This window comes from Coregonus lavaretus, assembly GCF_964263955.1.
Source record: "Coregonus lavaretus genome assembly, contig: HAP1_SCAFFOLD_4034, whole genome shotgun sequence".
Lineage (NCBI taxonomy): Eukaryota > Metazoa > Chordata > Actinopteri > Salmoniformes > Salmonidae > Coregonus > Coregonus lavaretus.
Genome location: NW_028162389.1, coordinates 4,075 through 25,817, shown reverse-complemented (window position 1 = coordinate 25,817; position 21,743 = coordinate 4,075). Strand labels below are relative to the sequence as shown.

Below are 21,743 nucleotides of genomic sequence, written 5' to 3'. Positions count from 1 at the left end.
TTTACCCTCCCTGTCTTTACCCTCCCTGTCTTTACCCTCCCTGTCTTTACCCTCCCTCTATTTACCCTCCCTCTATTTACCCTCCCTGTCTTTACCCTCCCTCTATTTACCCTCCCTGTCTTTACCCTCCCTGTCTTTACCCTCCCTCTATTTACCCTCCCTGTCTTTACCCTCCCTGTCGTATTTAAAGTGAGAGGAAGTCTTGTGAAGACACACACAGTCCGAGGTAGGCCTACACAGGCCGTCCAGGGAGGTCGTTTCATTTAGCTCTCTGCAGAACACTTCGGTTCAAAGGTTATTCAGCCACACAAATCCTATTGCCTCTCCTCTGTAGACCGGATCCCAGTCCTGAACCCCACAACCAGAAGAAAGCGAGAGAATGTTCTGCCCATTTCTATACACCTCCCCTTGCTTTGCATCTCTCTGTCACGGAAATACAACACGTGTTATCGTGCATTACATTAGCAATGAATGAAATATATTTGCACTGACACATAGGCCTGTATCCTTTCACAATACAATATTTTCATCATAATAATCACAACTCTTACCATAAATTCGTAAAGAATTTTGTCAAATTAAATTTTGTCAAATTAAATAATCGATTGTAGGCTAAATCGAATAAATAAAGTACATGGCATAGACTATTACAGGCTACTTGCAGTAATAGTGAATGGTTTATACCGGTGTCATGGTTGTGTAATGAATGCACTGATGAAACGTTGGCGAGACTGACACAAATGAATAGGTCCGTAGAAGGGGCCTATAATAACATCTCTTATTACATGACAGGGCTTAACCATGACTGATGGTACAGTTAGTTCGGGTGCAACTGAAGACATCCGGGCCCACACGTGTCGTCATAACAACGATCACTATTTTGGATGTCTATACATGTCATAAATGACAAACGACATTTTATCAATGCATCACCTCAGCGGGTTTCCGGTATGGAATGATGTGCTAGCCACTGGGTGCCGCGGTGAGGGTTCGATCGCCTGTTCTGTTGCTGTAGTTACAAAAAAAAACCCACAGTTAAGACAACAAACCCCGCTGGGTTTATGAATATCCTGAACCAATATTAATTTAGGAGGAGGGGAAACGACGGTCAGACCTTTGTTTCACTAACGCTATTGGCGGCCCACTAATATGCCTTTGGTGTATCTATAGAATCTAGGGTTTTCTGAAAAAAGTTCGAATAGGTAGGCCTACTTTGAATAAAAATTAAGATATTTATTTAGATGAGCCGCCGTCGTTAGAACCCAGAGAAAGCATAGAACTATCGTTAATGTTCGAGCTGTTTCCACCCCCCCCACCCCCCCCCAAAAAAATAAATAACTAGTTGCAACGAAAAAAAACACGGCCACCTCAGGCCACTGGAGAAGTAGGAACTTGAATCAGTTGCAGATGTGTTTTTGTTACAAGCATGCAAATTCAAGAATTGAAAATAGCCTATTTTAAATGTTACAAAACTTGCAAAAGTGCAACCCAAGGCAAGACAACAAGACATGCATAATTTTTTTTTAAAATTATAAATATGTCTAGACCAGAGGCTATGTTATTACATGCAATGGCGACACTATCAGACGTTTCCACATTTCCCCCAAACATACTTTTAACAAATATTAAGCAACGAATCGAAAATGAACTGATTTCTGGCATCCCTCATATTTCTTCCCTCTAAATCAACACAATAGGCTATATACACATTTAAACTGCGGGCCCTTTTTTCCTTAAAACGTGTCAAACGTTGTAAATCCTAATTTTGTCATGACTTCGACAGGCATGCATAATTTGAAGCAACAACAACAACAACAAAAAAAAGTCATAAAGAAGAAATATTTGTAGCCTACATTCAATGAATGATATCAAATAGCTGAACCGAGCCAGTGGCGATGGTAAGGTTTAAACATACTAACGCAGTATACCTTTCAGCAGATCACTCTCTGTTTTAGGACGTAATATTACAAAATGACTGAAGGCAACAACAAGACACTCAACATATTCCATTACACCGTGGGGCGACTTGGTTAAAGAGTGTGTGTGTGTGTGTGTGTGTGTGTGTGTGTGTGTGTGTGTGCATGTGCATGTGCGTGCCTGTGTGCGTGTGGCTGCAGTGGCCCTTTCTCCACTGTGCGTGCGTGCGTGCGTGTGAAGCCAACGCCTGCACCCCACCCATGAGCCTCTTCGACGTACTACTGTGATTGATACTGTATTTTGTACAGTGCCGTTAACACCGTACACATTCACATCCGTAATATTGATATAATACCAAACGGAGAAATACATAGGAACAGATGCAGAGGGTTAGATTAGCCAAACACTTGTACAGTGTTCAGAATCCCAACATCATGTTTAACATGTGCCAAGTCATCCTGACAACACAAGCCAAGCTGCCACCCGTCTCAAGTCTCCATCTGTACGCTACAGAGCGACTCGTAAGAGGCCTATTAAACAGCCAAGTACAAACAAACACACACTTAGGAATAATGGATCGACTTCAAAAACACCAACCTTATAATCTGCATATCGCAAAAGTTGAAAGTTAGCCAATAGCCCTAAAACAGCCTGAATATATAGGATGCGCCGAATGCTGAATTAAAGAACAGCCCAATGCAACTATAATAAGCCTACTGACAATGCTGAGTGTATCTACAGTCAGGCTGGTTGGACGTATTGGAAATCTCTGCCTGCTAACCAAAACATGTGCTACATTCACAAATACAGGCCCCTTAAAAAGTTGTCACACGGGGTCAAACGAAATCGAGTTAGATCACTTCAGAAAAGTTCTAGACTGAATATCACTCGCTGTCGGAAACTTGACATTAGAGAAAACTGAACCCAAAGCTGAACGCATTGCTGTTTGATAATTACACAATATCGTTCCGTGGTAATACTTAAATCTTAAATAGCCTGTTTGTTCATTAGAATATCGTTAGGTCTATGAGAGTTAGAATAGAGAGAAGCAGCCAGCGGCCCTACCTACCTGCTCTCCCCGGCCTCAACACATGACCCTCGGCCTCTACTTCCATTCTGCTCCCGGGGGGCTTGGAGCTGGGCGGGGGGAAGCGATGGGATGAAAAAAAAAAAGGAAAAGAAAGAACAAAAACTTTTCTTTGGCGCTTCCTCTCTTCCCCCTCCTCACACACTTTATTCTCTCTCTTTTCTCTCTCTCTCTCTCTCGCAACAGTACTTTCTGGCGAGTTGTAAAGGGGTGAAATAATTCGACCCTTCCGCTCCCTATAGCGACTCTGCACAGGGCGCAGTGATCTGAGACTAAACACTTTAGGTGGAAAGGCCTTGGAGGGGAGCGTGAAATGATCACACCGAGGGAGTCAAAAGAGCCGTGCTCTCAATGTGCGCTCATGGCTCCCCCCCCCCCCTCTCTCTCTTTCCTACACACACACACACACGCATAACGAGACACACAATGGCATCAATATACACACACACACACACTGGTACGTCACACGCACACACGTGCACCTGCAGGGCTGTGGTCCCTGCGCGCTTGCGCATCTGTCACAGAGTTCCACTTTACCAAACTCCCACCCCCTCTCTCTCACCCCCCTCTCTCTCTCTCTCTCTCTCTCTGTCTGTCTCTCTCTATCTCTCTCTGTCTCTGTCTCTGTCTCTCTCTCTATCGCTCTCTCTCTCACCCTCTGTCTCTCTCTATCTCTCTCTGTCTCTGTCTCTCTCTCTCTCTATCTCTCTCTGTCTCTCTCTCTCTCTCTCTCTCTCTCTCTCTCTGTCTCTCTCTCTCTCTCTCTCTCTCTCTCTCTCTCTCTCTCTCTCTCTGTCTCTGTCTCTGTCTCTCTCTCTCTCTCTCTCTCTCTCTCTCTCTCTGTCTCTGTCTCTCTCTCTCTCTCTCTCTCTCTCTCTCTCTGTCTCTGTCTCTGTCTCTGTCTCTCTCTCTGTCTCTCTCTCTCTCTCTCTCTCTCTCTCTCTCTCTCTCTCTCTCTCTGTCTCTCTCTCTCTCTCTCTCTCTGTCTCTCTCTCTCTCTCACCCTCTGTCTCTCTCCAGCTTTCCCCCGTGATACTCTCTCTATCCAACGGCCAACAAACACAACGTTACATGATGTGTCATTGAGTCGACCGCGTGTATAGCAACCGTACAGACGAATGATGACGGCACCCAACTGTCTGTCTCCGGATCCTGCAATCTTTAGAACAAAAATAACTGAATCTTAGGGGGAGAGGGGGGAGAAGCTGATCCTAGATCGGTACCTATAGAGGGAGAATTCTAACGCTTCTCAGCGTCATCGCCCACCTGTTGTTGTTTGAGCGCGACAGCTTTGGAGACTAGATCCCCCTTTGAGACTGACTGCAGCCCTCCCCAGTGGCTTCTAAACTACTTCTTACTACTTTTAACTTTATAGCGTTCTGATCTACACCCACCATGCTTAGGGCTTCTAGTAGAGTGTGTGTGTGTGTGTGTGTGTTAGCCTCTAGTTTTAACCATACCCACCATGCTTAGACTACCCTGTGTTTAACGCGCTAGTTAGTTTGACCTTTGAACTGAAGCCTGGTCCACGTCAGGAGAGGAAGAATGCCACATATTATTAGGTATGTAAATCTCCATGACTTGGTCCTTAGAACATGGGGCAGCAATGAGAGAGTAGAGAGACATCAGACAGACGTGTTTTTCTCTCTCTCTCTGTCTCTCTCTCTCTCTCTCTGTCTCTCTCTCTGTCTCTCTCTCTGTCTCTCTCTCTCTCTCTCTGTCTCTCTCTCTCTCTCTCTGTCTCTCTCTCTCTCTCTCTCTCTCTGTCTCTCTCTCTCTCTCTCTCTCTGTCTCTCTGTCTCTCTCTCTCTCTCTCTCTCTCTCTCTCTCTCTCTCTCTCTCTCTCTCTCTCTCTCTCTCTCTCTCTGGAAAACATCATCAGAGCGCTGGTCGGTCGGTCGTTCGGGTCCCAGGGTTCACGCGCGACACCGAGACAATTGAGTGCAGAACAAAGCGTGAGACAGCGACCCAATTTTCCTCGCCTTGTCTCGCGCTGCTCCCCGCGACCCTGACCCTTCGCCTCGCGACCACGGGGAAAACAAAACACAACACCAACATAAATGGCAACGTTTTGTCTTTTTATTCATAGTGACGTATAGAAGCCATTCACCACAGCGCAATAAGAAAGAAAAGATATTGACTTGACGTCGTTGTGACGTTGTTTCCTTGTTGTTAATACCCTTGTAAACACCTTGTAAAATATCAGTTTTGTTTCAATATCAATTATTAATTCATTCAATCAATAATTTAAATAATTTAAATCAATAATCAAAATGAGTAATATTCTCACTGAGATGTGTGTGCATCGTGCTATATACGACACAGGGTAAAACATATTTAGGCTGTTTTAAACACCTTGCATGGATATTTATAAAGGCATATTAAAGCACTTAAACACTGTTCCGCGATATACAAATGAACTCAGAACCCTTTTCACGAGTGTCTCTGGATTATAAAGTGAACCGTTGTGGATCCCTGTTGGAGTTGTTAACCTAAACAGAACCACACCATTAGAACACCGTGGTTAGGCCTACTAAACAGAACCACACCATTAGAACACCGTGGTTAGGCCTACTAAACAGAACCACACCATTAGAACACCGTGGTTAGGCCTACTAAACAGAACCACACCATTAGAACACCGTGGTTAGGCCTACTAAACAGAACCACACCATTAGAACACCGTGGTTAGGCCTACTAAACAGAACCACACCATTAGAACACCGTGGTTAGGCCTACAGATAGACGGGAGTTTATGATGTGCAACCAACCGTCCGGTTCTTTCTCCCCTTAGTAAGCCAGGAGGAGCGTAATGTTTAGGATTTTATAGCTCGTCATTTTAGCGATGTCATTGCTACTTCTCGACATAATAAGCAAATGTAGTTGGATATAATAGCAGTAGGAGTAGGGGGAAAATAACATATCTTAAATGAAAATAATACACGCCAAGTTGGAAAATATATTGACTATATTATTTTGTGAGAAAGAAAATATTTGATTAGAAGTAGGGTCTAACGCCCTTATTAAAACTGTTAATACTGCGTTTGAATATTTTTTTTTCTGCAGGTCACACATATATAGTCAATTCCATAGGCCTATATCGAAAACATATCTCGCATTTCTTTTTAATCCATAACAACATGCAAGTGGTAATGTGTTAATTGTTAATAATTATTACGACTAACTATGAATCATTATTATTATTACTACTATTATTATAGGGGTATATTTCGTTCTTGTTGCAATGATTTCGATAACGAAACATGAAACAATTTCCACCATAATAAATACATAATAATACATTGAAAATGAAAATCAAAGGATACAATGATACAATCATTGAGTTTGCATCCAATTTTCTCATATTCTTTCTGCGGGAGAAAGATCCTTAAAATAAAATGTATAATATATTTGAATGTAATATAACCATGGTCTTGATACCTAATGTATGTTTTTCTAGATAGATGCTGGTTACACACTGCTGTTGCAATGTCATTTAGGCCTATTCTTTTGGATCCAAAACAGTAGCCTACAGTAGCTACATCCAATAAATAAAAACCCTTTATTAATGTATTTACTGTAGGCCTGTATATCATTCTCCTTTATTAGGACCCCCTTTAAAGCCAGTAAATTCGCATTCGTTTGGGGTGATATTAATTATTATTATTATTAATATTATTGTTTGTTGGTTTTCCTTTCATTTATCTGTTAATTAATGTGATTAGAGCGAGGCGGGGTTGGGGGGGTGGAAAGGGATATTTGGTTCTGTGACCCCCCCGGTCTGACCGAGCGGAACCGGAAAGAATCGCATTAGAGCGCGAGACGGAAGAACTAAAGGAACAATTAGAAGAGAACGTAAACAAAACAAATAGAAAATATACACTTTTGTTTGTTTCTGGGTCTTCTTCTGACTCTCTGGCTTTCATCCAGCCGCCAGTCCTCAACATAAAGCATTACAGACGTTTTAAAGGGTAAGCCTTCACATGTTTTTCCCCCAAATACATCAACAATGTTTAGGTCCCTGGGTTAACTTGATAAGGCCTGCTAATGTAGCGCTATCGGATCCTGAAAATGATACAGCCGAGCGTCAATGTTCTAAATACATTTGTGGTCAACAAAACATAACTTTCATACTGTAAACATATAGACTAATATATATTATATAACATATAGGGTAACATTATCTGATTTTTAAAAAAAAAAATTGTGGGGATGTGAGGCCAATATTGTCCATCACAGAAGCCAATATCTCAGCCGTTGTAATTTACTGAAGAAAGAAACCCGATCTCTCTCTTGCCCAAACAGTGCCTTCAGAAATTATTCACACCCCTCGACTTATTCCACATTTCGTTGTGTTACAGCCTGAATTCAAAATTAAATTGACTTTTTTTCTAACATCTACACACAATACCCCATAATGACAAAGTGAAAAGATGTTTTTAGACATTTTTGCAAATGTATTGGAAATGAAATACAGGAAATATCTAATTTACATAACTACTCACACCCCCTGAGTCAATACTTTGTAGAAGCACCTTTGGCAGCGATTACAGCTGTGAGTCTTTCTGGGTAAGTCTCTAAGAGCTTTCCACACCTGGATTGTACAATATTGGCACATTACTCTTATAAAAATTATTCAAGCTCTGTCAAGTTGGTTGTTGATCATTGCTAGACAACCATTTCCAAGTCTTGCCATAGATTTTCAAGCCCTCCAGTGTATATTTGGCCTTGTGTTTTAGGTTATTGTCCTGCTGAAAGGTGAATTCCTCGCCCAGTGTCTGGTGAAAAGCAGACTGAAGCAGGTTTTCCTCTAGGATTTTGCCTGTTCTTAGCTCTATTCCGTTTCTTTTTATCCTGAAAAACTCCTCAGTATTTGCTGATGTCAAGCATACCCATAACATGATGCAGCCACCACCATGCTTGAAAATAAGGAGGCAGTTACTCAGTGATGTGTTGTGTTGGATTTGCCCCAAACATGAGGCTTTGCATTTAGGCCAAAAAGTGTATTCCTTAGCTGTGTTTTTTTTGCAGTATTACTTTAGTGACCAGTTGCGTACAAGATGCATGTTTTGGAATATTTTTATTCTGTATATTTGTGTTATTTTAAGTCATTATTGTGGAGTCACTACAATGTTGTTGATCCATCCTCCATTTTCTTCCATCACAGCCATTGAATTCTGCAACTGTTTTAAAATCCCCAATGGCCTCACGGTGACGTCACTAACAGTTTCATCCCTACACTCTTAGAAACAAAGGTGCTATCTAGAACCTAAAATGGTTCTTCGGCTGTCCCCATAGGAGAACCATTTGAAGAACCCTTTTTGGTTCCAGTTAGATCCCTTTTTGAGTTCCATGTAGAACCCTTTACACAGAGGGTTCTACATGGAACCCAAATAGTTCTACCTGGAACCAAAAAGGGGTTCTACCTGGAACCAAAAAGGGGTTCTACCTGGAACCTGGGGACAGCTGAAGAACCATTTTGGAACCCTTTTATCTAAGAGTGTAAGCAGTTTCCTTCCTGCCCCGCAGCTCAGTTCAGAAGGACGACTGCATCCTTTGATGTGTCTGGGTGGTTTAATACATCACCCACAGGATAATTATTAACTTGACCGTGCTTAAAGAGATATTCAATGTCTGATGTGTTATTGTTTCCCATCTACCAATCACTGCCCTTCTTTATGAGGCTTTCTAAAAGATCCCTGGTCTTTGTATATAGTTGAATCTGTGCTTGAAATGCAATACTTGACTGAGGGACCTTCCAGATGTTGTATGTATGGGGGACAGAGGAAGGGGTAGTGGACCTTCCAGATGTTGTATGGATGGGGGACAGAGGAAGGGGTAGTGGACCTTCCAGATGTTGTATGGATGGGGGACAGAGGAAGGGGTAGTGGACCTTCCAGATGTTGTATGGATGGGGGACAGAGGAAGGGGTAGTGGACCTTCCAGATGTTGTATGGATGGGGGACAGAGGAAGGGGTAGTGGACCTTCCAGATGTTGTATGTATGGGGGACAGAGGAAGGGGTAGTGGACCTTCCAGATGTTGTATGGATGGGGGACAGAGGAAGGGGGAGTGGACCTTCCAGATGTTGTATGGATGGGGGACAGAGGAAGGGGTAGTGGACCTTCCAGATGTTGTATGGATGGGGGACAGAGGAAGGGTTAGTGGACCTTCCAGATGTTGTATGGATGGGGGACAGAGGAAGGGGGAGTGGACCTTCCAGATGTTGTATGGATGGGGGATAGAGGAAGGGGGACAGAGGAAGGGGGACAGAGGAAGGGGGACAGAGGAAGGGGTAGTGGACCTTCCAGATGTTGTATGTATGGGGGACAGAGGAAGGGGTAGTGGACCTTCCAGATGTTGTATGGATGGGGGACAGAGGAAGGGGTAGTGGACCTTCCAGATGTTGTATGGATGGGGGACAGAGGAAGGGGCAGTGGACCTTCCAGATGTTGTATGGATGGGGGACAGAGGAAGGGGTAGTGGACCTTCCAGATGTTGTATGGATGGGGGACAGAGGAAGGGGGACAGAGGAAGGGGGACAGAGGAAGGGGTAGTGGACCTTCCAGATGTTGTATGGATGGGGGACAGAGGAAGGGGGATAGAGGAAGGGGGACAGAGGAAGGGTGACAGAGGAAGGGGGACAGAGGAAGGGATAGTCATTCAAAGATCATATCAACCCCTATTATTTCATAACAGAGTGAGTCCATATAACTTATGATGTGATTTGTTAAGACAAATGTTACTTCTGAACTAATTTAGTCTTGCCTAAACAAAGGGTCTGAATACTTATGCAACGACTATATTTAAGTTATTAAAATTTTTATGAATTAGTAAAAAATGTGTGAGAAATGTATTTTATACTTTTAAATGATGGAGTATTTTGTGTAGATCAATGACAAAAAAAAAATGAGTTAAATATTTTTCAATCCCACTTTGTAACACAACAAATGTGAAAAAAGGGCGGTGTAGACTTTCTATAGTCTGTGTCTGTGTAACATTTGTCCCTTTCAACAGTAGCCCGGCCTATATCCCCTGGTAGGCCTGCCTATATCCCCTGGTAGGCCTGCCTATATCCCCTGGTAGGCCTGCCTATATCCCCTGGTAGGCCTGCCTATATCCCCTGGTAGGCCTGCCTATATCCCCTGGTAGGCCGGCCTATATCCCCTGGTAGGCCTGCCTATATCCCCTGGTAGGCCTGCCTATATCCCCTGGTAGGCCGGCCTATATCCCCTGGTAGGCCTGCCTATATCCCCTGGTAGGCCTGCCTATATCCCCTGGTAGGCCTGCCTATATCCCCTGGTAGGCCGGCCTATATCCCCTGGTAGGCCTGCCTATATCCCCTGGTAGGCCTCCCTATATCCCCTGGTAGGCCTCCCTATATCCCCTGGTAGGCCTGCCTATATCCCCTGGTAGGCCTGCCTATATCCCCTGGTAGGCCTGCCTATATCCCCTGGTAGGCCTGCCTATATCCCCTGGTAGGCCGGCCTATATCCCCTGGTAGGCCGGCCTATATCCCCTGGTAGGCCTCCCTATATCCCCTGGGCCTGCCTATATCCCCTGGGCCTGCCTATATCCCCTGGTAGGCCTGCCCATATCCCCTGGTAGGCCTCCCTATATCCCCTGGTAGGCCTCCCTATATCCCCTGGGCCTGCCTATATCCCCTGGGCCTGCCTATATCCCCTGGTAGGCCTGCCCATATCCCCTGGTAGGCCTGCCTATATCCCCTGGTAGGCCTGCCTATATCCCCTGGTAGGCCTGTCTATATCCCCTGGTAGGCCTGCCTATATCCCCTGGTAGGCCTGCCTATATCCCCTGGTAGGCCTGTCTATATCCCCTGGTAGGCCTCCCATATCCCCTGGTAGGCCTCCCTATATCCCCTGGGCCTGCCTATATCCCCTGGTAGGCCTGCCCATATCCCCTGGTAGGCCTCCCTATATCCCCTGGTAGGCCTGCCTATATCCCCTGGTAGGCCTGCCTATATCCCCTGGTAGGCCTGCCTATATCCCCTGGTAGGCCTGCCTATATCCCCTGGTAGGCCTCCCTATATCCCCTGGTAGGCCTGCCTATATCCCCTGGTAGGCCTGCCCAAGAGGGGTCTGTCTCAGCCACAATCTGCCCACCAGTTTGCAAAGTGAGGAACGTTATTTATCCGTGAAACGTTTTGTGACACCACCACCGCACCGGGCCTAAACGTTTTTGTGACACCACCACCGCACCGGGTCTATTTGTATGTAAAGGTAAACATCTCGCCGTGACGATTCGACAAGAGAGGACAAGGGTCTCCCGTGACTGGTTTTATACCCATGAGACACACACACGAACACACTCCCGTCAATGTGGTTTTACTCACAGGAGACAAGAAGTGTTGTTCAGGCATTGTTGGTGTGTGTGTGTGTGTGTGTATGTGTATGTGTGTGTGTGTGTGTGTGTGTGGCTGCTGGCTGTGGTCCTTTCTCCAGTTGATACATTGAATCCCCATAGACCTGGGCCTGGGCTGAAAAGGTGACATTAGTTATTTATTCTTCTCTTGTTTCCACAGACAGACAGACAGAGACAGACAGACAGACAGACAGACAGACAGACAGACAGACAGACAGGCAGGCAGGCAGGCAGGCAGACAGAGACAGACAGAGACAGACAGAGACAGACAGAGACAGACAGGCAGACAAAGATCACACAATACACAGACAACAACAAAGAATGGTCATCAGTCTACAGGCCAAAGAATGGTCATCAGTCTACAGGCCAAAGAATGGTCATCAGTCTACAGGTCAAAGAATGGTCATCAGTCTACAGGCCAAAGAATGGTCATCAGTCTACAGGCCAAAGAATGGTCATCAGTTTACAGGCCAAAGAATGGTCATCAGTCTACAGGCCAAAGAATGGTCATCAGTTTACAGGCCAAAGAATGGGGATCAGTTTACAGGCCAAAAATGAGTCCATCTAAATCATAATTATTGTTTGCTATTATCTTTAAATTCTGTCCCACCTGACTTAACACAGTTTTGGGATGGTTTAGACTTTAGATTAGTGTTTATTCGACACAAATGACAACAATCATGGGTCAAATACTACCCCTATCAGAGGGCTTCTGCTGAAAATCCTTTTTCAGGAATAGGTAAGAGTCCTTCAAGTGCACGGACCACAGAACAGCGCCAAAACACAACTGCACCAGACACACTAAGCACCATTAAATGAGGACAATGATATGCTTCTTCTGACTCCAATAAGAATCCTTGTCAGGCAGAACCGACACTTTGGAATGTCTGATTGGAAATAACGGAAGCCACACAGAATGCTCGGGACCTCGCGCGCTACTCCATCTTCCCCAGGCCACTGGTTTGAACCGACGCTCCGCGCGCCTTCACCTCGAGGCATCTCTACCTAAAAATAATAACGGGTAAATAACGGTCAATAGATGGGACAGAAATCAGACAGCCGCATCGCAATTTACCTAGAGCAGCGAGGCATTCCCGACCTGCATCTCATAGAGAGAGAGAGAGAGAGAGAGAGAGAGAGAGAGAGAGAGAGAGAGAGAGAGAGAGAGAGAGAGAGAGAGAGAGAGAGAGAGAGAGAGAGAGAGAGAGAGAGAGAGAGAGAGAGAGACAACGAGAGAGAGAGAGAGAGAGAGAGAGAGAGAGAGAGAGAGAGAGAGAGAGAGAGAGAGAGAGAGAGAGAGAGAGAGAGAGAGAGAGAGAGAGAGAGAGTCCCCATCCCCCGGTCTGCTCACCAAAGCAAAACTGGTGCGGGGTGGATGGGATGCGACGACGAGGGACCGAGGGTTAGGTGAGCAGGGGTGGGGTTTCGGATGGGGATGGGGGAAAGGTAAGGTTAACCTTTGTAGGAAAACAATCCGACGTGATGGCCTTTTCCCGGCTGTGCCTATGCTCTGACACGCATGGGAACCCCCCTAGAAATCAGATGGCATTCAAACTCTGATTCTCTAGCCTATCATCACACACACCGCACTGAGAAAGCAGCTCACTATTATTATTATGACAGGCCTATATGGAGAAATAAGATGAGGATACATGTTAGAATATACATGTAGACTATAAGCGATAAACACATCTGGAGATATAGCCTATGATAGCCTATCATTCTAATTTTAGTCATTTAGCAGAAGCTCTTATCCAGAGCGACTTACTGTTAGTGAATGCATACATGTTTTTTTTGTTTTTGTTTTTTTATACTGCCCCCCCCCCGTGGGAAACGAACCCACATCCCTGCCGGCCAAACCCTTCCCTACCTTGGAAGACGCTGGACCAATTGTGCGCCGCCCCATGGGGTCTCCCGGTCGCGGCCGGCTTGCGACAGAGCCTGGACTCGAACCAGGATCTCTAGTGGCACAGCTAGCACTGCGATGCAGCGCCTTAGACCACTGCGCCATTGTAATAAATGCTATTTTTATAAACAGCTTATTGCTATTAAATTGCTATAACTAATTCCTTTTTCCAAGACAAGTTTTGACCACACACACACTCTTGCCACAAAATGCACTCACACACACAGACACACTCAAGACAAGATAAGAGATGACTAAACGCACACATGTAGTGGTAAATATATTATGTTAAAGCTTGGTCTGACTAAAATCTTGTGCATAACCCATCTTGTGTTGGGGCCTTGGGACTTAATACAATGCACAAAGACTTCTATCTTCTCGGCCTTATCAGCAGGTGGCCATGAGCAACATCCATGCCATAAGTCTCTCAAGTCCTCCCAAACTCACGAGTTATTGGCCTGAGGACACACACACACATACACACACACACACATACACACACACATACACACACATACACACACACATACACACACACTTACACACATACACACACACGCACATACACACACATACACACACACATACACACACTTACACACATACACACACTCACACACGTACACACACATCATCATTGTTAAGCACACACACACAAAAAAACCCTTCTCTTAGGCTGGAGACAGAGAACCCGACTCAGAGCCAATGAAATGGAGATGACCTCGACCAACTCATCAGGACCAATGGGGAGATCAGAACTACTAGAATCAACCTACTTTATTTTATTGTATAAAATGTCAGCACACAATGTTTAGGGGCTCGCTCTCGGATATCTCCCTACGAGGTTGACGAAACGCGTCCGTGCACGCTATTTTCAGATATCTTTACCTCTGAATAAACTGCCTTATATCATACAATCATCCACCTTGTCCAAAAGTCTCTACTTGGTCTCCGTTCTCCAGTAAACTTGTTTTATCAACACCATGCATGATGGTGACATACTGCCTATACATTAGGACCGTGCAAAGACCTTTCAGGGGGCAGGTGCTAAAAATTAAAAAATATAACCCCCCCCCCCATACCAAATGCCCCTGTGGCGGACATTGTAACAGTTTTGAGCATAGGCCTATTTATTTCTGCAACAACACACTCACTCATCATCACATTGTAAGAGAACTAATTACAGTGCCTCGTAAAGATAATATTTACATCGGGGAAAGAGGCTATCAGCAGGTCATTGATGTTGATGATTTATGTAAATCTGTTAGTTAGCTAGCTCCGTTTATTTCACCGATTGTGTGATTTACCTCCGTCTTTCTGCTGAACGCATCAGCCAACCAGACCGAATGTTGATGACGATGTAGGCTAAATCAAGTGTTAACAAAAAAAACCCGTTATGCTTCTGTAGCAGTACTGTTGATATTTGACCTAAAGTAGCAAGCTCCAAACACTCCACCAGTGACCGCATCTCTCAAGCCCATGCACGTTTTGGATACCGGGTGCAGTCTCCGTACAGGCCAGACTGGGGGGGGGGGGGGAAAGGCGAGCGCGAGAGCTCCGTACAGGGCAGATCAACAGGCACAAATAACGGACGGGGTAGGGGGGTGGCGAACTCGACAACGACTTGCGGGCGGTGGGGTTCCAAACAAAAAATGACAAAAAAATGTATACAAAAAAATCACTTTGGGGGAAATTATACCACCACCTGAAGGGTACTTTGGAGACTGGGGGGCAAAGGGGCACGTGCTCTGTCTGCACAGGTAGTGCCCATGTCTGTCACGTGCCCTGCTAGAAATGTATTCGTGATTTTCATCTTTGCTTTTGACCTTTAGCCTTGGGATCGCTTATGTTTCAGACAAAGGAAAACCAGACAAGAAGAAAGTAGGTCGATGATAGCCTACGCCTAGCTACACAAAATAAAGTTAAAAATATATATATTCTGTATATTAACAATCTAAATCAAGTAATTGATATACCAAGCTCACTCTAAAAAGAAACGGCACCTGGAGGATCCTTCAGGGGTTCTTCAAATTCAAACTGTGGGGGGAAACCCCTATATAAATTATTCAAAGAACCCCCATTAATGGTTCCTCAAAAAACCTTTTTGGGTCAATTTTTGTCCCCCATTATTATAAATAATCATCATCATAACAATAACAACAATAAACAATTTAATTATTTATTATTTATTATTTTATTTTAGTTGTCAGTATTTATTATGATTTCATTGGCAAAGCTAAAATTCCAAAATCGAAAAAATGAGGTAAACTCCCAGCCCCAAAGTCCAATAGTTCTGGTGTGTTGATGTTGATCTGTTGATGTCCTCTGTAGGCTATCCCATAGCCAGAATGATTTTGCAGTGCATGGTGATCGAACAGGTTTCCTGTTTTATTCATCAGAGGTGTAGGGAGGGTGAAGTCTGTGAATTCAAAACAAATATAATTAACAAAATGTGCACGTGGCAGTATTCATACCATGGTTTTTTGTGGTAAAAAATTATGTGAATGAAAAAATGGTTCACTTTTGACACCGGTTCTCACACACATACCTTGTATGAAAGCGGTTCTACCTCGGTAGGTATACCTGGTCCGTAATGTAGAGGCCTCTGGGATCTTCGTTGGAGAGGCAGGAGGAAGAAGGCTGCTGTGACTGAGTCCTAGAAGGTTTTTAGAGTAACCATTCATTACATTTACCAGACGCTCTTATCCAGAGCGACTTACAGTTAGTGAGTGCATACATTTTTCATACTGGCCCCCCCCCCCCCGTGGGAAACGAACCCACAACCCTGGCGTTGCAAGCGCCATGCTCTACCAACTGAGCTACAGGGGACCTGTAGATGATACTGTACATGTGATCTGCATGACATCATGAGACCATTATAACCAATACCAGTTGTACATACCTTTGTGTGTCTGCTTGTCAGTATACCGACAGACACACAGTGCATTCGGAAAGTATTCAGACCCCTTGACTTTTTTTCCACATTTTGTTACTTTACAGCCTTATTCTAAAATGGATTAAATACCTTTTTCCCCCTCATCAATCTACACACAATACCCCATAATGACAAAGTGAAAACAGGTTTTTAGAAATTGTAGCAAATTTATTAAAAATAAAAAACAGAAATACCTTATTTACATAAGTATTCAGACCCTTTGCTATGAGACTCGAAATGTAGCTCAGGTGCATCCTGTTTCCATCGATCATCCTTGAGATGTTTCTACAACTTGATTGGAGTCCACCTGTGGTCGTTCAATTGATTGGACATGATTTGGAAAGGCACACACCTGTCTATATAAGGTCCCACAGTTGACAGTGCATGTCAGAGCAAAAACCAAGCCATGAGGTCGAAGGAATTGTCCGTAGAGCGTCGAGACAGGATTGTGTCGAGGCACAGATCTGGGGAAGGGTACCAAAACATTTCTGCAGCATTTAAGGTACCCAAGAACATAGTGGCCTCCAACATTTTTAAATGGAAGAAGTTTGGAACCACCAAGACTCTTCCTAGAGCTGGCCGCCCGGCCAAACTGAGCAATCGGGGGAGAAGGGCCTTAGTCAGGGAGGTGACCAAGAACCCGATGGTCACTCTGACAGAGCTCCAGACTTCCTCTGTGGAGATGGGAGAACCTTCCAGAAGGACAACCATCTCTGCAGCACTCCACCAATCAGGCCTTTATGGTAGAGTGGCCAGACGGAAGCACATGACAGCCCGCTTGGAGTTTGCCAAAAGGCACCTAAAGGACTCAGACCATGAGAAACAAGATTCTCTGGTCTGATGAAACCAAGATTTGAACTCAGGATCGAGGGAAAGATGAACGGAGCAAAGTACAGAGAGATCCTTGATGAAAACCTGCTCAGACTTGGGGGCGAAGGTTCACCTTCCAACAGGACAACGACCCTAACCACACAGCCAAGCATTTTTCAGTGCCAAGAACCCAACGGTTCTTCAAGGAACTTTGAGGATCTTAGAAGAACCCTTGTTGAAACCCTCATTTTTAGAGTGTAGCTACATCCCGTGGGCCTATAAGCATACACAAGACTACAATTTTACCATTTGAAAATAAAAAAACAAATATTTATAGTGGTTTAATGTGATATGAATCGGCTGTCCTATAGTAGTAGAGACTAGTCTATGATAACCTTATTAAATTGATAAACGGTGACATTATAGTCCACGTATTTTTAGGCACATCAACGTTAACTAGCCTTCTGCAGACCTATCATCAAAATGTATTGACTGCACACAGACACGCATGGTCGGCTCCCTGGGAAAGGTTACGGTTGGCCAAACAATTTCCCTCTTGACAAACCCCGGAAGTGGCTAGCATGCGAGCAAACGAGTGAAGTACTCTTGTGAGTCCTGCAAGTTTATAAACGGGTGAGTTGATTTTTCTCCGTTGAAAGCAACGAGACGTGTGGCTGTATTTCGCCGTACTACGGAGAACGGGAGAGGTACCGGTTGTGTGTGACTCCCGTCGTGAGTGTGGATACAGAGTGCTTTGTTTACATGCCGCTGTGCTGTGATAAACACGTGGGGGTTGCGCAGAAACCGATGCTAACATATTAGCCAGCTAGCTAACTAGCTAGTTAACCGAACACTTTCGATAGTATCAAACTAACTTAAGTTAGCATGTCGTAACTGAAATGACAGGCTATTTGAACGTCACGTTTATAACAACAGATGCCCCCCCCAGTTTTAAGTGTTAGTGGATGTTAGCAGAGGTGTGTTAGCCATATAGCCGGCTAGTATGTGAGAGCATGCCTCGTTATGTTTATCAAAACCGGGCCGTTTTGTTTTAGCTGCTGATTGGTCATGTATACAGTACTTAGAAGTTTAGCAACCTGTGGACCAGGTCTGCTTCTGCTCTCTCGCTAACTCATTGGAAGTGTCATGCCGAACAGTTTGTTTAGCTTGACGATGGGAGGAGGAAAGCACACACCGATCTGGGACCAGGCTACACGTTTAATGTTGTGTGTTTTGTAGCCCACATGTAAGCCAACGCGGCTTTATTGGCAAGCTCATTGAGTACCTGCTTGTAACGTAATTGGTATGTAACCAACTACACGGACTGCAGTCCTCAAATCACAGCTAGAATAAGACCCATGGGGCGGCGCACAATTGGCCCAGCGTCGTCCAGGGTAGGGGAGGGAATGGCCGGCAGGGATGTAGCTCAGTTGGTAGAGCATGGCGTTTGCAACGCCAGGGTTGTGGGTTCGATTCCCACGGGGGGGGGGGCAGTATGAAAAAATAAAAAAAATAATGTATGCACTCACTAACTGTAAGTTGCTCTGGATAAGAGCGTCTGCTAAATGACTAAAATGTAAATGAATAATATTTCAACAGCAGAGACATCCTATGGAATGCAACATAGACTCCTCCATCTCTGTTCTGAACTCCGGTTCGGCCATTGTCACTGTGTTAGCGGAAGCCCTTTGGGCCGTCACCATGTAAAGCTCTTGTAGAGGGACCCCTGAGCAGTCTCCCCCTCTCCAGACACACACAGATCTGGTCACCAGTGGGCGACGTTAATGTCAGCTGTTTTATAATAATAATAATAATAATATGCCATTTAGCAGACGCTTTTATCCAAAGCGACTTACAGTCATGCATGCATACATTATTTTTATTTTTTTTGTGTATGGGTGATCCAGGGGATCGAACCCACTAACTTGGCGTTACAAGCGCCGTGCTCTACCAGCTGAGCTACAGAGGACCACGTTTTCAGGTAGTTAATGTTCAGGTGGCTGAACAGATCTGTGTGTTTTCACCTTTCCAGTCCCCACTGTCTCAGGACCTAATGAGCAATGAATCACCTTGGACTGCTTTTAGAACCCCCCCCCCCCCCCCCAGACGTTTCAGAGGATCTATCACACACCCGACTGTTTCTCAGGAGATGGAGTAACACTGAAATGTAAACGACTCTCCACACCCCCAGGATCAATGCAGAGTCTTCAATGGCTGAGCTTTCGGTCATCAGAACTCTTGAGGAAAATTGTGCGTTGATCCTGACTGTGCAGAGATGCCTTTTCATTTCAGAAGCCCCCAGACGACGGACACACATACACCTCATCATTTCCAAGTCCTAGGTCTCTTCTCTCCACACACACACACACACACACACACACACACTTTCTCCTCTATCCTTATTCCCTGGGCGGCGGCCTGTGAGCGGCCAGCGTGGCGTTTCCAGGGCAATGGCGCTCTAGGAGCCAATCATCTCTGGCCATCATGGCACAGACACGCAGCACTGGCAAGGGCAATGGACCTCACAATCTCTCTCTCTCTCTCTCTCTCTCTCGCTCTCTCTCTCTCTCTCTCTCTCTCTCTCTCTCTCTCTCTCTCTGTCTCTGTCTCTCTCTGTTCTCTCTCTGTCTCTGTCTCTGTCTCTCTCTCTCTCTCTCTCTCTCTCTCTGTCTCTGTCTCTGTCTCTGTGTCTCTCTGTCTTTGTCTCTCTCTCTGTCACACTCTCTCTCTGTCTCTGTCACACTCTCTCTCTCTGTCTCTCTGTCTCTGTCTCTCTATTCAAGTTAAGGGCTTTATTGGCATGGGAAACGTATGTTAACATTGGCAAAGCAAGTGATGTAGATAATAAACAATACAAAATAATGAACAGCAAACATTACATTCACAAAAGTTCCAAAAGAATAAAGACATTTCAAATGTCATATTCAGTGTGTCTCTCTCCCCCCGCAGGGTGTTGTGGGAGGCACCTGACCTCTGGTCTCCGTGGTGATGTTCGGGGGGTACGAGGACAGGGCGGAGCTAGAGGATGAGCTGTACGGGGAGGAGTCGGAGGGGTCAGAGGTTGACGACAGCGAATTAGAGTTCAGGCTCTACAGCCAGCTCCACTACTCCTCTAACCCCGGAGAGAGGGAGGAGGAGGAGGAGGAGGAAGAGAAGCGCCTCTCCTCCAGCCACGGAGAGAAGGAGGGAGATGGGTGCAAGGCCAAACGACGCCAGCCATCCCAGTCACACGATCATGGTAACAGAGATCTACGGCAACAACTGCTGGGGGACACAGAGCAGAAAAACCAAAAAGTCAAAGGGAAAACCCAACGGGGTACGAAACAGCAGAGAGGTCTCTCCAGAGGTGAGTGGAGAACAACAGTAGTGGTGTGGGTTTACATAGTCATCGTTTCATCAGTTATTATTTTGGTGTCCATTTCCTGCGTTGTAAAAAAAATAAAATAAACTGTCCTCTATCGTTCCGAAGGTGACCCCAAAGGTCAAAGGTCGTTCCAGGAGGTCATAGTCATCGACTTGAGTCACGACGACGTAATCACGGTGTCAGACAACACGGAGGAAGATGACGGGGTGTGTAGCGCGAAAGGTCAGAGGTCAAAGACGGGACCCCTGCAGGCCTCGACCCCGGCACCACAGGTACGGAGACAGAGTGTGTGTGTGTTCGTGCGTGTGCCTTCGGCTTGTTCCTACTGGCCACATTACGTTGTGCCAATAATCTCCATAATGACTCCCTCTGGGACAGTATTGATCACTACAAACACCAACCCCTTCTAGAATCAGATCAGCTCTGAAAAAGATCTGATGTAAAAAGATCTGATGTGATTGGTCAAAAGAGCAATTAGTGGGAAAAAAAAAGATCAGATTTAAACTGCCAGTGTAAAGGCAGCCTAGGTGGCAGTTTTCCAGATGAAGCAAGTTCCAGGACTAAAACCAAAGTGATTCTGGTAAACTGGTGGTAAGTGCTGCATCATTAACAGTCCTCCGTGAATACAACCAGTTATTATGTTGTTGTCCCCCCCCCCCCAGAGAAACTCCGCCCCAAAGAGGAGGAGCTCCAGTGTGGACTCTGACACGGTGGTGGTGTTGGACTCAGAATCCGGAGCGGAGTCTGGAGCGGAGTCTGGAGCGGAGTCTGGATCGGAGTCTGATTCTGACTGTCTGGAGAGCTGGATGGTTCTAGGCAGCGGAAAACAAGATGGAGACCAGAGCATCATACTGAACCTGGAGGGAGAAGGAGACGCTATAGGTAGGGAGGGAGGGAGGGAGGGAGGGAGGAGACACTAAAGGGAAGGGAGGGAGGGAGGGAGGAGACACTAAAGGGAAGGGAGGGAGGGAGGAGACACTAAAGGGAAGGGAGGGAGGGAGGAGACACTAAAGGGAGGGAGGGAGGAGACACTAAAGGGAGGGAGGGAGGAGACACTAAAGGGAGGGAGGGAGGGAGGAGACACTAAAGGGAAGGGAGGGAGGGAGGAGACACTAAAGGGAGGGAAGGAGGATACACGGGAGGGAGGGAGGAGACACTAAAGGGAGGGAGGAGACACTAAAGGGAGGGAGGGAGGGAGGAGACACTAAAGGGAGGGAGGGAGGGAGGAGACACTAAAGGGAAGGGAGGGAGGGAGGAGACACTAAAGGGAAGGGAGGGAGGGAGGAGACACTAAAGGGAGGGAAGGAGGATACACGGGAGGGAGGAGACACTAAAGGGAGGGA

General features: G+C 45.5%; 1 protein-coding gene across 1 annotated transcript; it reads left to right on the top strand.

Moving 5' to 3' along the window:
- Nucleotides 1–17,659: 17,659 nt before the first annotated feature.
- Nucleotides 17,660–21,282, top strand: LOC311119297 (zinc finger CCHC domain-containing protein 7-like; the record flags this gene model as incomplete). The annotated part of the gene is made up of 4 exons (XM_084194018.1): nt 17,660–17,743; nt 19,986–20,382; nt 20,506–20,672; nt 21,063–21,282. Coding segments are annotated over exons 2-4 (745 nt in total), but the record flags the coding sequence as incomplete, so codon positions are not given.
- Nucleotides 21,283–21,743: the final 461 nt, after the last annotated feature.